At 37.2% G+C, this 25415-nt stretch overlaps 1 protein-coding gene across 1 annotated transcript; it reads right to left on the bottom strand.

The window, feature by feature from the left end:
* Window positions 1-3037: 3037 nt before the first annotated feature.
* Window positions 3038-25011, bottom strand: LOC140237468 (uncharacterized). Its single transcript, XM_072317394.1, has 12 exons — window positions 24831-25011; window positions 21948-22118; window positions 19986-20126; window positions 14737-14835; window positions 13931-14138; window positions 12763-12921; window positions 11668-11778; window positions 9387-9676; window positions 8369-8681; window positions 7537-7749; window positions 6544-6680; window positions 3038-5083 (listed from the first exon to the last, which is right to left on the bottom strand). Exons 1-12 carry the CDS (start codon window positions 24984-24986, stop codon window positions 4871-4873), a joined length of 2211 nt encoding a protein of 736 aa, XP_072173495.1. The 5' UTR covers window positions 24987-25011; the 3' UTR covers window positions 3038-4870.
* Between the last annotated feature and the right edge of the window lie 404 nt (window positions 25012-25415).

The following is a 25415-nucleotide window of genomic DNA, read 5'->3' as shown; positions in this document are numbered from 1 at the left end:
GGAGTAATAAGGATCATAATTTCTGGAGGCAACAAGAGTATACAATTTATCTACAAGACAGCTATGATGGAAAAGCTAAATAAAATCAACCTTGCGCAAGTCAAAAAATTGGCCGAGTCTTCAGAAAAAATTCTGCCCCCAGATGGATCTAAACATGTGCAAATTCTATTGAGTGAGTCAAAATCTACATAAGTCAACAGATTTTCTCAGGTCCCATTGGATTCAACTTTGGAGAGGTTGACTGTATGATACAAAATTCCCATCTACTGGTAAATAAAGTCCCTTTACTGTACGTGGTATATCAAGGTAGAATGAAAGTGCGGTTGAAAAACCTGTATACTACAATCAGTGAGACAGAGATTACATGATCGTCTATCTTAGATTGTAGAGTTTTGCAAGTGACTCATCAGTCACACACTGAATACCAACAACTGTGAGATTTACAGGGATTTGCCGATAGTCAGTGCGTGTCTGGTGTTTAGGGAAACATTATATCCCATACATACTGGAAGATCTATTTTTCCTTATAATCTGCTTAAATCTTGCTTTATTACTTTACTTTGAACACTCTCATGATGAACATTTACAAGATAGTTTCCTTAGTTTTGAATAGTACTCAAGCCAGCTACATCCAGTAAGATACGAAAGGAGGTCAAAATGTTATTTTTCAGTATCTGTGGTATTTATGGATTCTTAGGTTTCCTACAATAACATAACACTTCTACAAGAAAACAATAATTTCTACCTCAAAATAACATCAATCGGCTATGTAAAAGGATTCGTACCAGAGGACACAGGATGCTTTGAAAACAATGTGGAACAAATAAAGGAAGGAAACCTTCGGCGGTGACGACAATTTGAAGTTATAAATAAGTGAAATAATGAAAAACATTTAAATTCAAACTGTCAAAAGAAGTTTTATTCATTGAACGAATACACTGTATCACAAAATTTTTGACAATGAATATGTCATAGAGCAAATCTGTACAGCAGTCCAGTTTATATATTTTCCAAGTACATATTGCGTATACCATCTACAATATTAATGTTGAGAATATCTTACAAAGTGCAGGCACAAATTGGTCATGAAAAAGAATTCACAAACCGACAGAATCTATCAAAAAAAGCTTGGATAAATATTCATTAAAAATTGAGATGGATATGTAAGAATAGCTGAGAGTGCCACAAGGGTAGGACTGGGTGGAACATCCTCCTCCTTTACCTTCCACCAACTCTCACAGCCTCCTCCTGCAGCCTCCTCCCACAGCCTCCTCCCACAGCCTCCTCCTGCAGCCTCCTCCCACAGCCTCTGCCCTCTACGTCTCTTCTAGGGTTTCCTTTCGCGCTTTCTACATGAACTTCCTGTAAAAACTTGTTTTCATCAAAAAAACACATCAATGACGCAACCTTGACTTAAGACTATTTGAAGACAGTCACCATACAAATCAATGAGTAAATACATTTTTTTCTACCCGAGGATATGCTGGGGTTTAGTTGTTGTTTTGATTTTCATCATCAGGGGCTTGGGAGGAATGTAGGTGAGCAGCAGGGACACTCGTCAGGAAAAAGGAATCCCACAGACAAAGGAACTCAGATTCTAGGGTTGTCTCATCAGACAATTCCTGACCACTGTTCAGAAAACCAGCACATAACAAGAGTCTCTGCTTCCTACACACTGACAATGAGACAGTGATTATGGCCTATTTAGCCAGTCCTATTATGGCCTCTCTAAGGTTCTAGGACACAGTAATCCACCACATGGTTACCATGGCTAATTACGAAGTCAGCTTACGGGGGTACGGTAAAGACTATGTATGCATTAGCAGAGACTGCCATCTGATTGGTGGAAGATGATCCTCCACAGTAAGGTCTTTTTAATTGTTGCAGCATTCAATCTAGTGTCCTCATATTGGAAGACAACGTGCAATGCCATAATCAGAGGAGAATCCATAGTGATTCATCACACACACACACACACACACACACACAAACACACACTGTGTATCAATGGTCTTTTCATTGGAAATGGTTGCCTTCATCAAGCATGTGGTGCATTTCCTGTTTACGTGCGAACTCACCATAGGTAAAGATGGCCGATACTTCCACTAACAGTAAATTTCCATGAGGCCCATCATCTCATAAACACGATGTTCTAGTGTTATCACGTGCCGACGCACATTCTGCTTCTTATTATGATTGACCGTTATAGCTAACTCATCTCACTTGTGAACAATTTCCATACATGCCACTTCTTCTTTTGTACCCTTCCTTTTTATCAATCATTTCTTGTCCTGGAATGATTACTGACACACAAGAACAGCTTTGTCAATCAAAAGACTCTAATAATCATGTTGGCTCAAACCTTAGAAGTAGCAGAAAACAACTTGGGTAATGAAAAAAGGTTTTCTAAATACCAAGTCATAATAATTATGTTATACATGGCACAAAACATGACAAGAATTCTTACATCTAATAGTAAATTACTCATCAAATTTACAGTGAAATACGCTACACACTAATGTCAGTCACTTCAGCACCACTACACGGTCTGATTTGATTTCTGTCATTGGCATCAGTCACCCAGATTTTACTACAAAGTGAAAATATTAGCTGCCACTTGAAGATAGAAATCTGAACTTTTCATGGATGATGCATACAATGAGTTTCACACTTTCGCAACTAGATTGAAAGCTGATTCCCTGAATTTTGATATACAAGTCTGACAAGATAGATTATTAAAGAAAATATATATCATTATCATTCTACCTTCTATCAAAAACCGTTTTTTTTTTTCTTTCTTTTTTGTACAGCTGATATTTGGGATATTCATATCTTAGTTTTTTAGCAAGAGATAAAGCTGACCTTGCTATATCAAGACAGACTAAGATAATAAATTGCCTCCAGTTAAAGCTACATTTCACTTGCATATGAAAATACAATGTCAACACATACAATATGTGTTGTTACAGAAAACAGAGCAAATACAATTCTATGTCTTGCAGCATGAGTGAATATCATCCTGGGGGGGGGGGGGGGGGGGGGAGATGGAGAAAAGTAGCTATGACAATTTATCAGTTACCCTGTTATATATTGTGACTCAAAGTATTGACATGAAGGAATCAATCAATGGAAAAACAGAACAAAAAAAAAAAACGAAACAAACCCATACTCCTCCCTCCATTTCTTACTCTGTATATTTTTGCATGAGCCTAACCATCTTGGTTAAATAGAACTCAATCATGCAAGTCTGACTGATGCCTTCTGTCTACTATTTTATCCACTATTCTGCCCACTTTTCCAAGGCTTCTAGCCTGGTGCTTCTTAATAGTAACATGATAAGTCTGAGTAGATACTGCCCACAAAGCAGTAGTCTTATATATTTTGACATAGTTGAGTGCAGCAGTCCTAATGGTGAAAGAATCCAGTGTCCAGTGATGATTCTATTGATCTACTTTCAATTGTATTAAATCTATTCACAAATCATATCTAAGAAACTGCGCAAGACATAAAGTTTCATCTAGGCAAGTTGAAGTTCTGACTATCACATGAATAATAATAAAAAAAGATAATATAACAATTTCTCCATTCAAGCAGTGTCCTAAGTATAGCCGACTCCACATAATCAGTAGGTATTGTAATGTTGCAAATGTGGAACTTCTGCTCTAAGTGACTGTTGATGCATATTTTTGTTAATACATTGCACTTACATAAACCTCTCCAGGATCTCATAACAAGAGCACACATTCACAACGAAGAACAAACAAATGAAAAGTCAAATACACACGACATGTGAAGGCAAGTTTTTGCTGACTCTGAAAGATTACAGCAACTCTCCCAGATTTTACTGTAATGTAATCTGCACATTACATCAACATGGTTATCCAATCAAATTGTTTGTTTGCCTTACATTGGCATTAGAACTGAAAGAACACCTCTGATCACTACACAGTGAACTTTTTAGAACATCTTTCTCAGTGAATCTTGGAAAGGTGGAAGGAATGTCATGCATTGTTTTTTGCAACAAATATGCACAAATTTCCCCACTGAAAATATGAAGCATACGAAATTCATCAAATGAAAAAAAATGATAGTTTGGCACATGTCCAGCAGACCAAGGACAAGTCAAAGCTTACATGCACCACGTTTCTCTGAAGTTCCCTCTTGATATAGGATCCATTAATCAAGATGCATTAAACAAGTAGGCTCTACAATGATTCTGAATTGAATTAGGAGAAATTACCATCGACAATCAAATTGCAATTTCAATTCAATTCAATTCAGTTTCATTTTCAATTTCAATTCATATATCTATTCAGTAATATTCTCTGCTTTGTTTGGAATTTATGCCTGTAATATGTCAAGAAAACTCCATGTTCCTTTCTGACTTATCATCCTTGCATCTGGTTGAAAGTTAAACTTACATGTAGTGCATACATGATCTACTCACTTGGAAACAAAATCAGAAGAGAAATACCCTCTTACAAAGGTCTGCTCTGGAGGCATTTCATCTGCAGGGAGTGACAGATAGTAATTCCTTGAGTAGACATCAAAAAGTTACACATGGTATCTTATTTGAAGAAAATAAAATGTCATCTTATTAAATTAACAGTCTAACTAGTCCACGAAAGAAGTGACACAAGTTTAGCCAATTCCAAGTAGACTATGTAAGGTCTCTGACGCACCCTCACTAAAACCAAGCCAAGATCTTCAGAGCTGTCTGGTGACCAGAGATAAGGATACGTAGAAGAGGTGGGACATGACCAGCATCCATCTAATCATTAATGACATCCAGAAATGGTATGACAAGGTGAACATCAGTATCACGACTTTCCCTGACCACGTGCAAGGCTTGAGCACTCTCCCTGTGGTCCTAGTCTTCAGGGTCTCTTGACACCTGTTGGTCCTGTCCCTGGACATACTCCTTGGGCCCGACTGGTGGGACCAGGATCTCTGCCTGACTGTAGTCATCCTCCATCTGATCAGCCAGTGAATACTGGTCATCGTCATGGTCAGCATTCCAGCGGAATCCATAGTTCTGAAGCAATCGCTCCTGGCGAATCTCCTCTTGGTTATCACTCCTTGTCTATAGAGAATGGTAAACATTTCAGGCTTTGAAGTCTCACTAACTATTATACAGCTATTCTACTGAAAGCATATATGTTCCCATAATCCCATAATCCCCCGTCACTGACCAGGCATGCTAACCTATGGAAACATTAAACTGCACATTACATATGAGACCATTCTGAAGCAAATAATTTTCACACAACAATAGATATATAATGTACTCTTAAATGAATCCCACAAGGATTGGAATAATCATCCTCCAGCATTCTCACTGATTCCCACTGATCAGTTACTAGCCATCCCCTTTAACAACAAAAAAAAAATAAAAAAATCTACCAAGTATATATAAACAAAGAATAACCGCTTACATGTGAAACATGTCATTGCTAATAAAAGTAGTAATTGGTACATTAATATTTCAAAAACTGTATATCAGATAACACTGTCATTGATATGAGCAATAGCTGAATAGTGTACAATTTTGTTGGAGGCAATTTCAAAATAACAGCATAATTCAGTTTCATTAAATTAAACATTAATTTTTCAGTTAGGTTTCAGATTTTGCTCTGTTTTCAACCCTCTGTACAAAACTTTAACTTTGTACAGAAGTCAGTTGGTGTTTATGGGAGTGTGTAGTTGACACCCAGACAATGGTCCTGGACAATGATCAAGATTTGAATGCTCCATTATTTATTCATGAGAAATTCCACTATCACAGCTAGTTTTTATTCATTCTGAGATGTGGTGTATGCAAGCACATGGAAGCATGTGCTTACTTTTTTCATGTGCACACACTTTACCCTTTGCTAGTAATTCAGACTAGCAGTGCACAGGCAATCCATCATGAATAATTAATAAAGTATTCATGTGCCTTGGAGCAGCGCTCTTAACAGGTGGTATCCAGGTCCATTGTTCAGGGTCATTGTAAGTACACACTCACATAGACATCATTAGTTCCTGTGTAAAGTTCAGGTTGTGTACAAAGGGTTAAAATTTGACCAAAATCTAAAACCTAACTATGAAATTAATCATGGATTTCATGAAACTGATCTAGGTTTTCATATTCAAATCACCTCCAACTAAATAGTACACTATTCAGATATTACTCATATCAATGACAGTTTTATTTGATATTTAGTTTTCGAGCTATTAAGCATCAAAAGTGGGAAATGTTTTTTGTAACACCTAGTATGTAGAGATGTGTACAGAGATGCCGTGTTAGTATTTGATACACTCACAAAGAGATGTGTAGAGAACACTATGGTATTCAGTGTTTGTGTTTAAATCAAGATATGTCTTCACATGAAAAAAAGAAAAAGAGTGGGATAGGGAAATGCAGGTAAGTATTCATGTTGCACTAGTACGCTCACACATGTCGTTTGGTGCATAGTAGACAGTTTGCTAGTACGCAGTGTGGACAGGGTGTATGAGATCTGTAAAAAAAAAAAAAAGGTGTGAAGAGAGAAGATTGCCTACCACCAATCCAAAGATCATGTTCTTGAAGTAGTTACTGTCTTCTTCACTCAGGATGGCAAAACCTTCCTCTTCATCCCCCTGGTCTGGCCAGTCCTCTGGGATGTAGCTCAACACCCGTAGCTCCAGCTGACCCGCTCCTGGTCAAACATGATAGCCACAGGACATCAAATGTACATGACAAGTAAAAAATATTCATTACAAAACTAAGAATAACACATCACAATTTTGTGCACCATCCACTGAAAGGTAAGCAAAGATGTTGCTATGCACAAATAATTGTGGCTTACTAGGTAAGTTAACAAGTCCACTTTGTTAACAACAGATTTCAAGGGGCATGAAATGTGGGAAATAGACTGTGTATCACCCAGCTGACAGTGATCTCAGGGCTGCCAGTATTCTCACATCATGTTCAGGGAGCTTCCAAAGAGTAACTAGAGAGATACTTGTGTGTCACATGCATCTTTCATAATACTCAAAAAGAATCCTCAAATCAGGGAGATTTTTAGATTCTCTTGTCAGTACATGCAGAGATATTAAAGGCATAATTTACTATTTGCAGATGAAACAAAAACTCAGCATTAGTGCTTCAATATATTTCTAAAATGTGAGTCAGGGATAGAAACAACAAATGTAAAAATTTGAACCTGTATAATCGATGTTAAGTATTGTTAAATACACAAATTGTGAACAATAGTTATAACTAAAATGATTGTCTACAATTATGTAGACGGTAAAAAATAGTGATATCTCCTTATATTTTAGGCTTTATTGAAAAAATTTTATATGGTAGAATGTTTTGTGATACAGTTGACCTACACATATGCAACATAAGTGGTATCTTGAACATTTTTTAAATCACTGCTCCCAAAGGCAAACAGGACCTTCAAGGTTTTCAGGGAGCCTCCTGCAGAATCAGGGGGACTTGGTAGCCCTTTGGTCTGAAGGGCTAGTGACACTATGGGGTATTGTCTAGATGAGAGTGACCAAGCCTACCTTCCGTGGTCAGTCCAGACTTCTCCAGCTGATCTGAGATAGCTTCCTCTAGGTCCCTGTGCTCAGTGTCAAGGAATTTGAGCTCCTTCTCAGACGATGCCTTCTGATTCTTGTCCAGCTTGACCCTGGTCACCCTGACTCTCACCCTGTTACTGAGGTCACCCTTCGTCTGGCTACCCGCTGGATTGGTGGATGCTTTCTCTGCCGCTTGCTCTGATTTGTCAAAGACAGATCAGAAAGACATAATAGGATACGTCCTTTAAACCATTGAGGATGAGCTGATTTTGCTACAACACACATTTCCCATAGACATCTGCCTAATACTCAGGACTAGTCTTCAACTAGACAAAGACAAGCCATCACAGGTTTGATCAAACATAACTTGGAGATGCCCCTTCGATCAGACAAATCAGAGTCTAATTTCATTTCCACCTTCAAAGATGCTTTGTATCAGGAAGTGCAAGTATTCCTTCAATTGCTGTAAAGAAGTCTTTGAGACAAACATAACAAATAAATACAAATGAATTTAAAGATAAAATAATTAATATGCACCACAAGATAAAGTCATGATCTGGTAAGCTCATCAACTCTTGCTAGAATTCCCAGTTGATTAGTACCAAATACTACAACCTTTAACTGTGCGATCAGTATCTTCTTTAAAGAGATGATATATTTGAATAACAATAAATCATTTTTACAATCTTTTCAATAACTACTTCAAAACCCTGGCTTGTGACTAACATCAATTGTTTTCCAGACAATAGCTCTGCACAAAATCATATCCCGATGAACCCATAAAATAACATGACATTTCTCCAAAATCAAAACTCACCAGTGGGCACCTCCTTGTCTTTCACATTCTTGATCATCTTATTGATGGTATCAATCAGATGCTGCTCCACAGTCTTTTTCTCCTCTCCTTCCTCCTCGTCTTTCTCTTCCTCCTCCCTCTCTCCCTTTACTCCTTTATTATCCACGACATTGTCCTCCCCGTCGACACCCCTGAGAGCGCCCTCACTGTTCATGGAAGAGTCAGCATCACCCATCTCCTCTCCAGGAGTTTCAGGTGACTCTTCCTCTATAACCTCCTCCTCATCAGCTGCACCAACTGCAGCTCCCTTCTCTTCCATCTGGGTCTGAAGTTCCTGATAATAAAATTAGAAAAAAAGATAATATGGTATCAGCCAGTATATACCGTGTGAACGTGTATTAGTAAAAAATGCTCCGAACACTGCTTATCAAAGGATTAAATATCTAATAAACAATGACGCAGATCTAATATCCAGTGATAAAGTTTGGGGCAAGTGAAATACATCATGGGAATAGGAAATAATTGATTTAGGGACATGAGAAATAATGACTAACACTTATGCATGAAATATCTGCAATTGAAGTGTGCCTAAACAGGTATCAACTGTGTTTTTTGTGTTAAAAACAAAAACAAAAACAGGAGAAAAAATAATATGCTTCTAGGGTAACAACAAAACATCATGATGGATTATCAGCAACAATTGCTCTCTGAAGAACGACCATGAGAAATTCAGGAAAGTTATCTTTCAAAATTTTCTAGATGTCATAGCATGTTCAAACATTATGCAAACCCCTGTAACATGAAGTTGTGAGTTACTTCAGAGAATTGACTGGTACAACTGTGTACATTACTACATCTGTAAGCAGAAATGACACACATGCATACAAATGACACAAGGTGATCTTTTACATAAATTGAAAGCAGTAAGACATAGCTTTGGAAGATACTCATGACGTCAGGTGTATAGCTGCTATAATCAGAACCTTGTTCCACTCAGTATCTTTTTTAATGGAAACACACTGAAAGACTCAAACTTTACCTCCAAGAAGTCATCCATCATCTCCAGATTCTCAAAGGATGTCTCAATATCTTTCAGGATGCCCTCAATCCGCTGAGCTTCTGCCTCGCCATCAGCCAAAGCAAGGACCATCTCAGTCAGCTCTTTGTAATCTTTCTTCAGCAGTCTCTCCATCTCCTCATCCTCATCCTCATCCTCAGTGTCATCATCTTCATCATCGGATCTATCTTCTTCCCCTTTGGAGGCCTGACCCGGAGGTGATTCATCTCTCTCCGCTTGATCAACTGAATGATGAGCCGTTACTTTGCCCTCTGAAAAGAAAAAGACAGCATTGATCCTACTGGTATGATTTAGACTGAAGACAAATTAGCATATACAGTATATTGCAATACAGCAATGACAATAAAAACAATTATATTCCACATACTAAGAATCTTGCTATAGGATTGGTCAAGAGCTGATCACAAGATAAAGCGTAGTTTTGCCCATCACATTACCTGAGAAGAACTAGGTCACTTGATAGTACACAGTGCAACGCACTTTCCCTTCAGTGTCGTGCAGTGCGCGCAGCAAATTAAATGTTTTATCATCTATAAAGACAGCTGTTTGTTTTGCTGATCTCTGGCAGTCCATACAGTCTTAACGTGAGATGAGTACGCGTGAAATAAAAGTGCGTTGCACTGTGGACTATCATTTAACTAGGTCACTTGATAGTACACAGTGCAACGCACTTTCACTTCAGTGTCGCGCAGTGCGCGCAGCAAATTCATTGTTTTGTCATCTACGCGCACACGTAGCGTAAGCCCTAAGGATACCATAAGACAGCTAAAACGGTTTAAGATGTGGAATAAAATGGGAATTTCTAGGACCCTAGATGTGGAATATAAAGCAAATAATCAACTTTTAGTTTCAGGCAATGAGACAAACTATCACTTCCTCGGCGATCTTAATGTGTACGCTATCTTTCCTCAGCTGCGCTTCGGAAAGATAGCTACATCCAGATCACCTCGGAAGTGATAGTTTGTCCCATCACCTTCACCAACGTTGATTATTTGCTTACTAGTAGTTACTATTGGAGAGTGTTCACTGTCACCAATTGGGGGAAAGACAAAATGTGGATGACTTAACATTTTAAATGCATCTAGTGCATTGGACTGGACCATACGGCAGACTGACGGAGGAGGTAAGCTGGTTCATTCAATATCTCAAAAGGTGGGGATAATAATCACCGGAAGATAAAGCAGATATTTTGTCTCTTCAAAATGTTACTGAGGAGCCTTCTCAGTTGAGATAATCTGCAAGGATTCCATTTTCTCACAAATGATAATGATGAAGAGTAGGGTGACGCTCTCTTCACAAAAAAAAAAAAAAAATCTACTTCACCCTCAGATTCACTATCATCATCTACACATACAATCAGACTGTATTCATCTTGATATAACATAATAGAGTACTGCCCCCTCTACAACAAGTAGCACTGCTGAAGAATAGCTGTTGATTAAATATCAAAGTTAAACAGCAATTTTGTTATCATTGTAGCAGGTAACAGGTATTAAACACAGAATCATTTCATCACTGCACTGCACACCATCAGAGGGTGTGCAATTCAATAGTCCATTTTTTTCTCATGAAACTTAGCCCAACTTGTGATTCACTGTGAAGGTTGTGGGTAAGGAAAGGCAAACAAAGACACCTGTAGAACATAAACTGAATTAAAAGACAAGTTCACCTTCATTAACATAAGGATTGAGAGAATGTAGCAATATTAGTAGAACACATCATTGAAAGTTTGAGGAAAATCGGACAATCCGTTCAAAAGTTATGAATTTTTGAAGTTTTTGTGCAGTCACCGCTGGATGAGAAGACTACTGCAGTGTATGATGTCACATGCGTACAACAATATAAGGAAAATATAAAGAGAATTTCACAAAATTTCATCTTTTGAAAAAAAGTACACATTCCCTTGACTCGTTACTGACATGTTATGGGTAATATTATTCCCAATGCCTTTAGAAAGAGGCAAGTCAAGTGCTCTTTTATTATGCGAAAAAAGTGAAAATATGTTGAATTTTCTTTACATTTTCTTTATACTGTTGTACTCATATGAAATCACAAGCTTTAGTAGTCTCCTCATCCAGCGGTTCCAACACAAAAATTTTAAAAATTCATAACTTTTGCATCGACTGTCCAATTTTCCTCAAACTTTCACTGATGTGTTCTACTAATATTGCTACATTCTCTCAATCCTTATGTTTATGAAGGTGAACTTGTCCTTTAATCTTTCAAACCATTCAACTTCTACCTCCAATCTCAGATTCAATATCCTCTAGAGATCCTTGCACTCCTTTTAGTATCGTCCCCACCAGATCTTGCAGAGCTGCCTTCCCAGTAGACGGTGAAGAAATGGCATCATCTGAGGTTGAAAAAAAAAAAATATCAAAGTAATTTCATTTTCAGTACACAGGATTCGAGACTGTCTTTCGTGCACTGGACAAGGTCCAGTGTGCTCTAGCTCTGCACAATCTTGCACTACTGTATGAGCTGAAATTTTCGCATACAGATATTTTCGCGAATTGCTACTAGGAGAACATTTTCACGTGTTGTTAATTTCGCGGTTGCGAAGTCTAACTGTGCTTATCTGTTCGCACGTTGTTATTTTCGCGGTTCAAAGGCGATTCGCGAAATTCGCAAAAATAAAACCACCGCGAAAATTTCACCTCGTACAGTATATAAGGGCCGTTCCATCAACGGAAGCATCATTCGCCTGAAGGAGCAAATTAATAATTGGCGAAACATTGCAACAAGTGAGTTTAATTCCATTTTCTTGATTCAACTAATAATTGATCTTGTACTTTGACTGGGAATGAGAATAATTTACATCAGTCTAGTCTTAGCATTGTTTCTAAACATGACGAGTGTTGCAATTCTGACCATCAGCCGTAGCACTTAATATCCACAATAACAACTTATTAGCCAGTACAGATTGCTAACACATGAGAGTGGTAAAAATCTCTGAACATCACTCAAAACATTACTGCAATCAGATAAAGTTTGGGTAAACTACTTGGTCACAAATGGTACACACAGAGAGTACAGCAGAGATTATGAATATAATTCCAATGTTTGAACTCAAACTCTTGCCCTACTTCACTCTAGTAAAGTACACTCGTAATTAAGGGTATATTTACTTTTCACTTTACCCATTATAATGTATAAATGCTCATGAATGATAACAAATAGGTTTGTTTGTTTTTCCAGACAGACAGAGTTACCGCTAATTTGACTGAAAGAATACGAGACTTTTCAAACTAATTCTTGTATAAGATCAAGAGACAGTAAAGATGAAAAGGTTCAGGAGAGGTCTAGAAGACTCCCAGTCATCATCTTTGGTTCTTACCTCCTTCTGTCATTGTCAGGTGATGCTCTTCAAGAAGCTCCAAATCCTGGTTCTCCTGGATACCACTCATCTCTCCTCCCTCATCCTCCTCTGTCAAGTCATCTTCCACGTCACCATCATCACTCTCATCAACAAGCTCTTGGGCCTCCCGAGAATATTCTGAGTAAGGAACAAATGATGGTAGTCTGATAATAGTCATCTTCAAAAGTAATCTGTTTATAAGTCAGGATCCGCACAAAAATTGCAAACTGACAAGGACTGTAGAAAGATATATGTGACAGTGTTACAAAGCTAACGGACATGAGAAAAAAAAAGTGTGGAATAAAGATTTATGTCAGAGAAAGATAGTAGAGTTTCTCTTGAACAAACAGAAGCAGAAGTCAGAAGTTCTTGACAAGTGCAAACCAAGAAGAATAAAGTGGAATATAGAAACAATTATAATACACAAAAAAAATAATAATAATAAAGACAGAAATATGCTGCACGGAATTATGAATGATAAGTGTATTTCTATGTATTGCTGGTGTTTTTTGCAAAATTTATGAAAGCCTTGAATTATCCCCTTGGCCAAGCATTCAGAACATATCATTCACCATTTCAATAATTTCTTGTGAGACATTTTAAAAGAGAACAAAAATATGCAGTCACATGACTTCCTGTGATATCAAGAGTGGTTCTCTTAGTCTGGTGCTTGGAAGAAGCATTTTATCACTAGGTTATCAAAGAGACATGGAAGGTGCATACATCCAAAAGAATGGAGAAAAAAAGAATTAGCAGAGCTACCTCATGACCCCTGATCTTACAAAAGCATATTCTGAGGTTACCTCCAGGAAAACATTCTGTATTATTACAATTATCAATTATCTTAAGCATCTGACATACAAGAAAGCTATAAAATGGGGTCAATATATGTTAAACGTTAGATCAAATTGTTGTTAAAATTTGTACCTGGTTATTCTTACTAAAACAAGGCTACATTATGCAGTTTGTTTGGCAGAGAAGTACACAATTTCTGCAAAAATATAGACTGTCCAAGCACACAAAGAATCCATCAAACAAGTATCAAGAAGAGAGCAAATGATGTGAAGTATTTACCAGAGGCTATCAGATAGGTGCCTTAAAAGTAACCCTGAAAGAAGCCTAGACTGGTAGAGTCATACAAACTCACTCTTTGAAGCCTGCTGATGCATGTACTGTTCATATTGATCCTGCATGAGTAGCGGAAAACAGAGAACAGTCTTGGGTGTGGCTTTGGGTGGAGGCTTGAGGTAAGGGTGGTGGCAGATCCTCATGGTATGAACCGTGATGATGTAACGACAAGACTCTGGCTCATCGATCCTTGATACAGAGTCCAGCTGATTTTCTGCACACATAAACTGGGCAGAGGAAAAACAGAAACTCTTGGACTATTCACCATACAAGTCCAAAAAGAACTGATATCCCTGTATTTTCTTTTCATAAGAAATTGATATGTTTAATAATTGTATCTATGAGTATGAGCATCAATTGTATCAAAGTATCTATGATCAGTATCTATTGCCATGCTAAATACAAGTGTTGTTACCATTCTAGACATTCTTTGAATATCATCTTTCTGATCAAAGGGTTAATTTCACTTCCATCTGCAGAAATAGTTAGTAGTTTTTTGAACAGACTGGTTTTGTTCATTTTGAACCCATCAACAAATAGGAGTAAACGATTGAGTATAAATCCTAATGCAAGTATCTCGTTTGAATAAACATGACACTGCACATGACAAGCACTGTTATTGTGCTATAGAAGTGACTACATGTCTAAGTGAAATTTGTTGTTATAGCACAGGCTTATGAAACAAATGAACATAGCAGTCATTTAAAAAAAAAATGCAAACAATATTATTTACTTGCACAGGTACTTGGTGTATATCAGATGAACATGACCCCATTTACCAAAATATGAATCATGGAAATGTTTTCAAGTAGAAGCAAGGCTTACCCTGACTTCAGCTTCTCTTGGCTTTCCCGTCAGGTCACACTTGGATCCATTGCCATAACGATGACTGTGGTATCGATTCAGCCGATGTCGCTTGGCATCCTACATGAAATGGAAAGTAGATTAAACCTAACTTAAACTTTCAAACAGCACATAGACTGAGCTTATTGAGTTCACATACATTGTATGTTCTAACCCCATTATCAACCATTCAACAGTCCCAGATTACTTCATTGAGCAAACACCAAGATTCATCTACTGCACGTTCAAAGCTACTTTACCTGAGGTGCATCCAAACATAGTATGACACCATGAAAATCAATTAGACAGCTCAAGTGATACTTTGACAAACATATTGTTCAGTATATGCAATCTTCACTTGATACAATTACAACTCAGCTTCTGAGAAGACAGACTAACAAGTACTCCAATTTGTTGCAATTTATTGATTTCGCCTCTACTTGGAATTTCACATCTAAGGGATTACTGTATCTGAAATCCAAAACTTGAAATCTGAAAACCTGCAAGCAGGTTGCTATCTGGGTCATTCCACGGGGGTTGGGGCAACAGCACTTTTTTGTGTTCCTAAGGAATTGCTCGCTTTATCCTGAAAATTTCATTAGGTATTTGATGTTGCAATGTGGTTTTGTGGGAAGGTAATTGTGTTGGTGATTACTTGATGAAGAAATAAAAATGTTGAATCACAAGAGTTGGTGCCGGTGTGCCTTTTAGTGATGATGTCCATGCTCTTTTTTTGGGTACCAAGTGTGACATCTAAAAAGGTTGTTTTCAGTTGAAAATATCTGATTGACAGATAAACAAAGTCAGAATCAGATGGTCACAATTGATAAAGCAACATTTGTTTATCAGCAAAACAGTAATAGGATAGCAAATGAAAAGTGACTTCAGGTCATAAATCATTCCTCAACCACAGGCATACCACCGTTACATGCGATGTCCTAGTTGAACTTTTTTGGTAACGGTGGTATTGTGGTAGATTACTTGCATTTGTGTCAATGTCAATAACTATTATTGCGGTGTGATGGACTGGGTCCACTGTATTTTTTTCCTTGTACGTACCTGCCTGTGGGCAGGTAGTATCCTAGGATTATTTATCACATGCTTTAATTTGCAATGGAAATAAAGTATGCTATACACTATCCTTTCCATGGTTATGTGTCAGAAATAAAGGGCAGGTGGTAGGCAACTTTTCATCAAAAGATCAGCTTTGAAAACATAGGTCTTGTTATGTAAACTAATGGAGGGTCACCGGTGTTTTGAGCGATGTCCTGGCTGATTTTGTAACGGTGGATCACATTTCATGGCATGCACAAAAAAAGAGAGACTGGAGGAGAGACCTTGCTGTATCAGGAGGATGGGAGGTAAGCTGAAAACCATGTGCACATAAATCAATCTGATATTGTGCCTTCTGAAGCCCTGCAGTGGCTGATCTTCCAGCAATGTCCCTGTAATGGTGGATTGGATTTCCAAGAAGTTCTCCTTTTTAAAGTGACATAAATGAGGCGATATATATTGGTACTTGTTTCATGACATCAATTTAACCTATCATGAAAATGTGTCAACATATTATAATGGAGAAAGTGTTTTTAAGTTAAAAAAAAATTATCCCCAACAGTCCAGAATCTCTTGTAACAGTCCCACATACCTCTTTTCGTGTAAGTGAAAACTGTAAGTGAGACATTGCCCGTTTTATTCCAGAGTTGCTATAAAGGCCTCAAAGAAAGTGATATCCTTATTACTAGAATTCTGTACAGACAGGTTTTGATTGTTAGCCAACATGTTTCATTTGCAATTAGGCATATTTTTTCCACCAAAATATGTTAAGTTAGTATGGACTGAATCCTCAGAAACCGACTACGATCAGGTAGTCTACTGGCACTAGATCAGGTAGTCTCTCTATGTCCTGTGAAACATCAGTTCTGGTTGTGGGATTTGTGTCAGGATAATGTAAGTATTACTTTGTGCATAATGATGCATGACCACAGTCCAATTCATTTTCAGCTATAATTCTGGTAGACCAATCAATGTTCCTCTTGCTTGGTAGCCTCTCGTTAACTTTGCGGTCAGGAGTGGGTCTGACTTTATTGCCGATAGTACATTTTGCATGAAGCCACCGAACAAGAGCTAGATTTATCGGTCAATAATTTTGGTAACCTTCCCCAAACTACACCCTCTCCAAACAAATTAATTGATATGAAATACAATTTTAGTGATAAAAAACAACAAATGAAGAATGATGAGTGCTGAAAGAATGTTGATCAACCTGTCAGCACGTATTATTTTTCTTTTTTTTTTCAGTTCACTATCCTTGAAATTTATCTTCTATTTGTTTGGAGTGGGTATTTGTTATAATATGAAAAAGCAAAAGCATGTGAGATTATTTTCAATGTTAATTTTTAATGCAATATATATAGATTTTAAATATATGTATTCATTTTAACAACTATTTGTGCTTACCAAGTACTTTTTGCATGTTCACATTTAATGTTTTATCCACTAATAAGTTCAGGGATGACATCATTATACTGCAATTAATATTCAATTCTATTGTGTGTCCATGTAAGTGAGGAAAATTAAAGTAATCAAATTCAACAAGCTACAGTATTTTTGGAACGTATCGACCATGTGCTGTCGTAATGCCATGTCTTGACATACTTGTAGTTTAGGAGAAATAAACTAGTACATTTTTTCGTACATCTCTTCGGTAATGCATCAAAGGTCTCAGAGTTATAATTGTGTATGGAAGACAAACTATTACCTGTTCATTGCTACACATTTTAGAAGCTTGCCTGGATGTGATGTATACCTTTGCTTGAGTTTATATTGAGTTTGCATCAGGTGGTTGATACTGGACAACTATCAAAATTCAGTAATGTAATACCATTCGATATGACTATTACAGGGACATGATATCCATGTAACAGTAATAAAAATCAAAATGATAAGTTGAATAAGTTATTTTTGTCAAACACCAATCATTGAGTACTCACACATTATGTGTTCTTACTCTCCTTCATTTACCAGGTCAAGAAAAAGTTATGTGAATGAGAATAAAGTAATAGTTGTACACATCTACTGCTCGGACAAAGTCATAAAATCTAAATGTTTGCAGTTTTATAGAAAAAAAGGGGGGATGCACACGTTGTGCCAAAAAATAAACATTTTGCCATGCATTCATCCATTTTTTTTTTTTTTCACCAGGATGCAACTTGCCATACACATGTGTACATTTGATATCATTTCAAGTATCACAAGTTTTATACCATTATCAGACTGTTAGTTCTGTGCCATTGTACCACCATTTCGGGGACATTATGTCCATGTAACAGATGCATGCACATTTTAAGGTAATGTCTTAAAAGAGATATGGACATTTTAAAGTGATCAAAGATTTAGAAATTATAAGATTTAACAGTCTTTTTGTATTTACACAGAAAAAGACATGATTCAAAAGACAAACTGAAGTGGAAACTTGAACAGGATTAGTATGATTTTGAAAATCACTTGTAAATAATTTCTTACATTCTCGTTTCAACTTTAATATTTAGTCCTTTTATTTCCATCCAAAGAATTTGACATTCAAGGTGTTTTTCTGCTAGTACAACAGTAGTAGTATTAATTGCTCCTGTGGCAAAAAGTGAAATTTGGTATGTAATGACCCTTGATGGACATTTAGTTATAACGCTCCCAATTATACCTCTGTTACAGAGACATGATGTCCGTGTAATGGTGGTACAGTAACATAAAAAATGGAAGGTCAGGCCAGAAAAAGTGGTCAAGTATTTCCAATGAAAATTATTGCATTCTGATTAGGCATGATTTCTCTTCAATACCTAGTTCTACATTCCATCATAAATTGAATTTCTTTGCTTGGTGAAAAAAAAGAACAACACAGAACATGGTACTGCTAGACACAAGGAGTCTCATGTTCCATTTATTGATGCTCTATCTGTCAAAATACTTGCACCATGTTGAAAAATGTGGAACAAAGTGATTAACAATTTTGTGAGTAAAAAGTTTCTTAGGAGTGATTGAGATCAACTCCTTTTATTTTGAAGGTAAGCAAGTATAGTCTTAGCAAGGATGATAAATGATGTCCATGTAATGGTGGTATTTTGTCAAATCTTGTTTCTCAGTTTACTCAAATATGAAGGACAGTATTATGAAGCCTTGAGTGGATTTAGTTGAAGAATTGTCCCACAAAACTTGGAATAAACAAAACAATTCATTTATCACACTTCTATTTTTGGACTCTGATGTCACAATTTTTGCCCCAACCCGATGGAATGACCCATCTGTGAATTTAACAACATTCAAAAATGTCAATTCTGATCCCAGCATGAATGTAAATTGCATGCCTACATGTGTTGGTATGCAGTACACAGTCCATGAACCAGGTATGTGATTTAATAACACAGTTTAGTACAATTGTAGGCTAAGTCATGGGGCACCTACCATGTGAATGGATGTACACATTTCTCCATCTGTTGCCATACTTTACAATCACGAATCTTACCACTTGCAAAACTATTGAGAGGTCATGGTTCACACACACAAAAAAAAAAAAATAGACTTGCTAAATATATGACATATATACAGTACTCCACTTATAGTGAACAGTGGGACTGATCATTCATGTAACAAATGAACCACATCAAACAACTCTCCCTCAATTTTTTCACTCCTTCATTCACATGGCCATACTATGTGTATCAAATATGTCTGATGATACAAATGTCATTTTCATGCTACTCTGAATGAAACAATGTATGCCAAGTACCACTGACACCTGCTGACATTCCTGGATGATACTAACACAGTCAAGTTACATGAGGGTAATGGAACTTTGCCAGTATACCTTATGCAAACAATAACTTATCGAATGACAACAGCTGTCGCTCGTACTGTAAGTTTGTTATCTTTCCCAGGCTGTGCCCTAATACTTCAAACAAATGTGCAGCCTAGTAAAAACTGTATGCCTCACAAACACTCAAGTAATCAGGTACCAAGATATTTATGGGAAGTACATGTATGACAGACATGAATCAAAACGAATGAATTACAAAAAAAAAAAAAAAAAAAAAAAAAACCACTGACCTTGATGTGACCTTTTGGTGAACTAACTTAATAAATGCCTTCAAGCATTCATACATTATACAGACTCAATTACTCTCTTTGAAAAACTATAAGCTTGGATTTGACACTTTAAACAAGTATAAAAGCCAACTCACAGAATGACTTTTGTTCGCCCAGTCCATCTCAGATTCAAAGATTCCCAGCATGATGACATCACCAGAGATCTCATTGTTGTCAAGATGAAACTGCCTCACATACTTTCCATAGCAAAACTCGTACGTCCACCAGTCTTTGGTCTGAGTTTTATGAGAGCGGATACACAGTATTTGTCACTAGTACACAGAAGTATTCGCCAAGTTCATTGTTTGTTTGTTTTTTTAATGATTTACCTGGTAGTTATTCTTTGTAGTGATAACATTAATTGTCACATACATTAAAATATGAAGGCCATAACAGCTATCATGCTGCAAGATTAGAGGAACCTACAATGTGTATTAAACTGTGTAAAGTCTAATCAAAATATCAATAAACAGCATTGCAAGACTTGTTTGAGCTAAACATGCAGTGCATCCTCTAGGATAGGATTCAGCATACCATGTATGAATGAGTGTAGATATCACCGTTGTACAAATGATGCTTTAATAATAATACAGAAGGGATCAATCACCGACAAAAAATGAAATAAAATAAAAATGATGAAAAACTGCCATCATTTTCATAGTGCCTAATATGGATATGGGTAATGTCACAACTTCTATGCTTTATTAGTGGAAAAATGAACAAAGAGGCACTTCCATGCTTGATAACTAAAAAACAAACAAGGAAAAGTAGAAATTACGCGGTGCGTAATATATGTCCCCGCCGGAAGTAGCATTTAGTAGCAAAATGTACAATATAGGTAAAAAGATGAAGGTCAAAGGTCAAAGAAGTCAAAGGTCAAAATTCTATGTAGAAGTTTTGAAGCCCTCACCTAGTGCCATCACATAAAGCAAACGGAATCGAAATTGGGTTAGAAATGGCGAAGGAGTAGCATTTTGTAGCCAATGTACAATATAGGTAAAAAAATCAAGGTCAAAGGTCAAAGAAGTCAAAGGTCAAAATTCTGTGTAGAAGTTTTGAAGCCCTCACCTAGTGCCATCACTTAAAGCAAACGGAATTGAAATCGGGTTACAAATGGCAAAGGAGTAGCATTTTGTAGCAAAATGTACAATATAGGTCAAAAATCAAGGTCAAAGGTCAAAGAAGTCAAAGGTCAAAATTCTGTGTAGAAGTTTTGAAGCCCTCACCTAGTGCCATCATATAAAGCAAACGGAATCAAAATCGGGTTAGAAATGGCGAAGGAGTAGCATTTTGTAGGCAATGTACAATATAGGTCAAAAATCAAGGTCAAAGGTCAAAGAAGTCAAAGGTCAAAGTTCTGTGTAGAAGTTTTGAAGCCCTCACCTAGTGCCATCACTTAAAGCAAACGGAATTGAAATCGGGTTACAAATGGCGAAGGAGTAGCATTTTGAAGCAAAATGTACAATATAGGTCAAAAATCAAGGTCAAAGGTCAAAGAAGTCACAGGTCGAAATTCTGTGTAGAAATTTTGAAGCCCTCACCTAGTGCCATCATATAAAGCAAACGGAATCAAAATCGGGTAAGAAATGGCGAAGGAGTAGCATTTTGAAGCAAAATGTACAATATAGGTCAAAGGTCAAGGTCAAAGGTCACAATTGAAATTCTGTGTAGAAGTTTCAAAGCTCCCATGTAGTGCTATCATATAAAGCAAACAGAATCAAAATCGGGTTAGAAATGGCGAAGGAGTAGCATTTTGAACATTTTGATCACACACGGACGCACACACGGACGGACGCACGGACGGACGCACGGACGGACACACGGACGGACGCACGGACGGACACACACACGTACGGAGCCCGTTTCATAGTCCCCTGCTCGAACTCGTTCGGCGGGGACAACAACGAAATGCTGAAACGACCCTGTTTGTGCTGCCACCTAAGATATATTAGAATCTGTTCCCATATCATGAGTTCTTAATAATGCAGTTCTAATACCTATAGCCTGAAGTATTGATGTACATTTGTAAAGTGTGATGGGAGTCATTGCAGGCTTACCTTGGTAAGGCATGGAGCAGATTCCATAGGTTTGAGGAGTTCCGAGATTCCAGCCTCCGCTGCCGTCTTCTCCTCCTCCTGGACTTTCCCAACATCTCCCACATCTGGAATCTGACATTCATAACGCTGGCCATATTTGGAACTTAAGTACACTACCTCTGTATGGAGTGGCTACAGACAGGTACAGGAAGGAAAATAGTGTTACTGGTAATGAATGTTTTCTACCCATCAAATGGATGGGTATACTTTAAATAATACAGGCATATGAATAAGCTCTGATAGTAGTATCTGCCTAAAGACATTAGTTGTTGTTGTTGTTGTTGTTGTTGTTGGGGTTTTTTTTCAGCCAATAAATAGAGAATTACACAGCCAGGTCTGGATACAAATATCATTATAAAGAAATTGAAAGTTTTGTCATTCTGTAATGATCACAACAGTTTAATAATCTAAATTACAGCTGCAGCAGGTAAGGTAAGCATGAACTCTCTTGTAGTTTTTTGGAAGGTGAGACAATCATTAAAGGGATGGTACAGTATTGGTGGAGATGAGAATTGGGCTTAAAGCTTTTTGCGAGATGCCAAGAAAACACTTATGATATAGTACAGAGCATACCATTTTAAGTGGAATTCGAAGTTTATTTAATGAAAATCAGGTTTGGAATGACTGAAACATCCAAAAACAAAGTAAAACAAAGCGATCATAATAAAGTGTGGGTCCCACACTTTATTAGAATCGCCCTTTTTGGATATCTCAGCCATTTCAAAACTAATTTTCATGAAATAAATGTTGAATTCCTCATAGAATTACATGCTCTTTCATATTTCACATGAGGTTTCTCATTATCTCACCAAAAAATGTTAGAAACCTGAAATTAGGTCTCAACCAAAACTATACGTTCCCTTTAAACTGGCTTCCTCTCCTTAAAATAGCACCGTAAAACGGGGTGAATAGGGACAAATTTAAAGTTATTATGATTGTATTTTTTTTCATGCAGCCCAGAGACTCAATCTTATGTGGGGATTTTATGTCCACCTAAAATACCTTTAATTTGGTATTGTGAAAAAAAATAAATATTTGGGGGAAAAGTATGTTTTTTGATAAAATGATGCTGTCCCTATTGACCCCAAATTTGGGGTCAACAGGGACAACACTATTTTTGATCCAAAAAAAGCTGTTTGGAGGCATTTTTTTTTCAATCCATCCAATGAATTGGATTAAGGGAACAACTACAGAGTTTAAAAATGATATACAAACATTTAAGAGCAATCTATTCCATTGATAAATCAATCTTTAACAAAAATTGCAACAGCCCAACAATATGAGCTGATATAAAAAAAAAAATGTGACCCATCAGGTCAAAGGTTAAGATTGAAAAGTAGGTCAAAACTTTACTAATCCATTGAATTGCACTCAAATATTAACCCACTTCTTCTTGTAGTGGCAAATCATGATGTACAATCTTATTCATACACTCTAAATTCAGTGTAACTTGACTCTTATGATGTCGGGATATTTTGGGAGTTCTTACAGCAATTATAAGCTGGCACCTATAGTATGGGTCTGACCCAAACAGATGTGCTATTAGTTGGCATTAAAACATGCAGAAGACAGAGAAAAGGGTCATGAAATACAAGTGGAAAAGTCCTAGCCTGTCTTAGGCAGTGAAAAAAATTCCCAAGAGGGTGGGTGGGGCCGGGGTTCCCACACCCTTCCTCCCCAAGTTAGGGTTACGACAGCAAAGTTCACTCTCATCTATGTATACAAAAGTGAAGCCACATATAGATCTTATTGATCTCTTGTCAAGAGATTTAGAATAAAAATTCACACTTTTGGAAATAACTGGACATAACAAACATTTCAGAGCAATTTATGACATTGTAATAGTTAATCACACAGAAAATTTAAAGGGCCAAACAAACGACACCATGGTGTTCCTATTCACCCCAGTCTAACTGATTTTTTGCCCAAGAGAAGAAAAAATGCGCTGTCACAAATTCCTGTAGGAATAATTAGTTCATATTTAAAGGTGTGTTGTAGGACCTAATAGGCTAGATTCATGAACATTTTCAGCGAATTTCATCAATCAATGGCCACAGGAGCAGAAAAGTTTTGACCGCCCTGATTTTTTTGTGATTTTTTGAAAACTTTTTATTTGGACCTCCTGTACCCTTTAAAAAATTTTCACATCAGAAGGACCACTTTCTGGACACTGTTGGATGGTCCTTCCATCCTGTGATAAAAGTAAGAAAAAAAGTTCAAGCAAATATGAAACATGCACATTCAAAAAACTTTTCTCGGTTTTGCCCCTATTCACCTCGCCGTCCCTATTCACCCCGTTTTACGGCACTGTTAGTGTAAAAATGGGGAATTGGCTATTTCACAAAGATGGGTTGCATTCTATTCTGTAGAGACTGTTCTCTAAACCTTGTTTATAAAAATCATTTCGGCCATCATACACACAGGACGTGATGCCGATGGGACAGGCTTCAGCAGGATATGGGAGAATGCATTCCACAACTGCCCATGATATTGATATAAAATTTACTTATAAGACGGGATAGACCCCTACTCCCAGTCCTAGTATAGGTCTAGGTCTAAATATTGTTGGAGTGTAGACACAAGACATCTCAGATCTCCAGTTATTCTAACACGTAGATAATACATTGACTGGCCGAATCTAACTGTAACTAGTGTTAGAGGTTTGCCTGCTCATCGCCTCCACACTTTACTGAATTTGCTGATTACACAGTGTAGATGTAAATTTAGATGTAGCTAGGTTTTAACAATCAAACATGAAATATTAAAAATTCACTGGCACACTTGCCAGCATAATAATTGATGTGTGGGACCGAACAAACAGGGTTTCGCTACCATTCTACTTACTCGACCATAAAGGACGGGTTTTTCGAGAATGTCGATATCATAATGGACACTTTTCAGTTCCTCGATGTCCAAGAATGTGGTTAAAGTGCCTGCAAGCAGCGTTATGTTTGCCAGAAACCAGGTAAACACTATGTCGATCTTCTTTCCAACGCGCATTATGTACGTTCGGTCAGCGTCTTCGCCGATTCTCTCGCATAATACAACCGATGTGCAGGGGAATTGCACGTAAAACACAATCGACGTATGTCTTGTGTTATGACGTCCAGGGGGACGGTGTAACTGTAATCAGCGTTTGTATCATTTCTCGCATGCAATCGGTATGGATATGACTTGTACACGTAAATAGGTGGACCTATCTTTGTGATGAGTTGCCACAATATCATTGGTGGATTTTATGGATGTATGATAGCACGTGGTTGATATTTTGCATCAAAGATTATAATCATATTCAGCCAATACAGTTGTGATTAATAAACAGTTTTCCTTTACCTGAAAAAAAAAAGTTGCTCAGTATCACAATTTCTGTCCACATTATACTGTAATTGTATATGAGCATGATAATACAAATACTGCACAACCTATGTA

This window comes from Diadema setosum, chromosome 14 (genome assembly GCF_964275005.1).
Source record: "Diadema setosum chromosome 14, eeDiaSeto1, whole genome shotgun sequence".
In the NCBI taxonomy this organism is placed as follows: Eukaryota; Metazoa; Echinodermata; class Echinoidea; order Diadematoida; family Diadematidae; genus Diadema; species Diadema setosum.
Note: the sequence above shows the minus strand (reverse complement) of the source record. Positions and strands in the feature narration are given on the sequence as shown.

Excerpts from the sequence above, each read along its gene's own strand:
- LOC140237468 (XM_072317394.1), bottom strand. The coding sequence starts at position 24,986 with ATGCGCGTTGGAAAGAAGATCGACATAGTGTTTACCTGGTTTCTGGCA. Across the intron at positions 22,119-24,830 it reads AACCCGTCCTTTATGGTCGA|CCACTCCATACAGAGGTAGT; the intron begins GTAAGTAGAATG and ends ACCTGTCTGTAG. Across the intron at positions 12,922-13,930 it reads GCATCAGCAGGCTTCAAAGA|AATATTCTCGGGAGGCCCAA; the intron begins GTGAGTTTGTAT and ends TTCCTTACTCAG.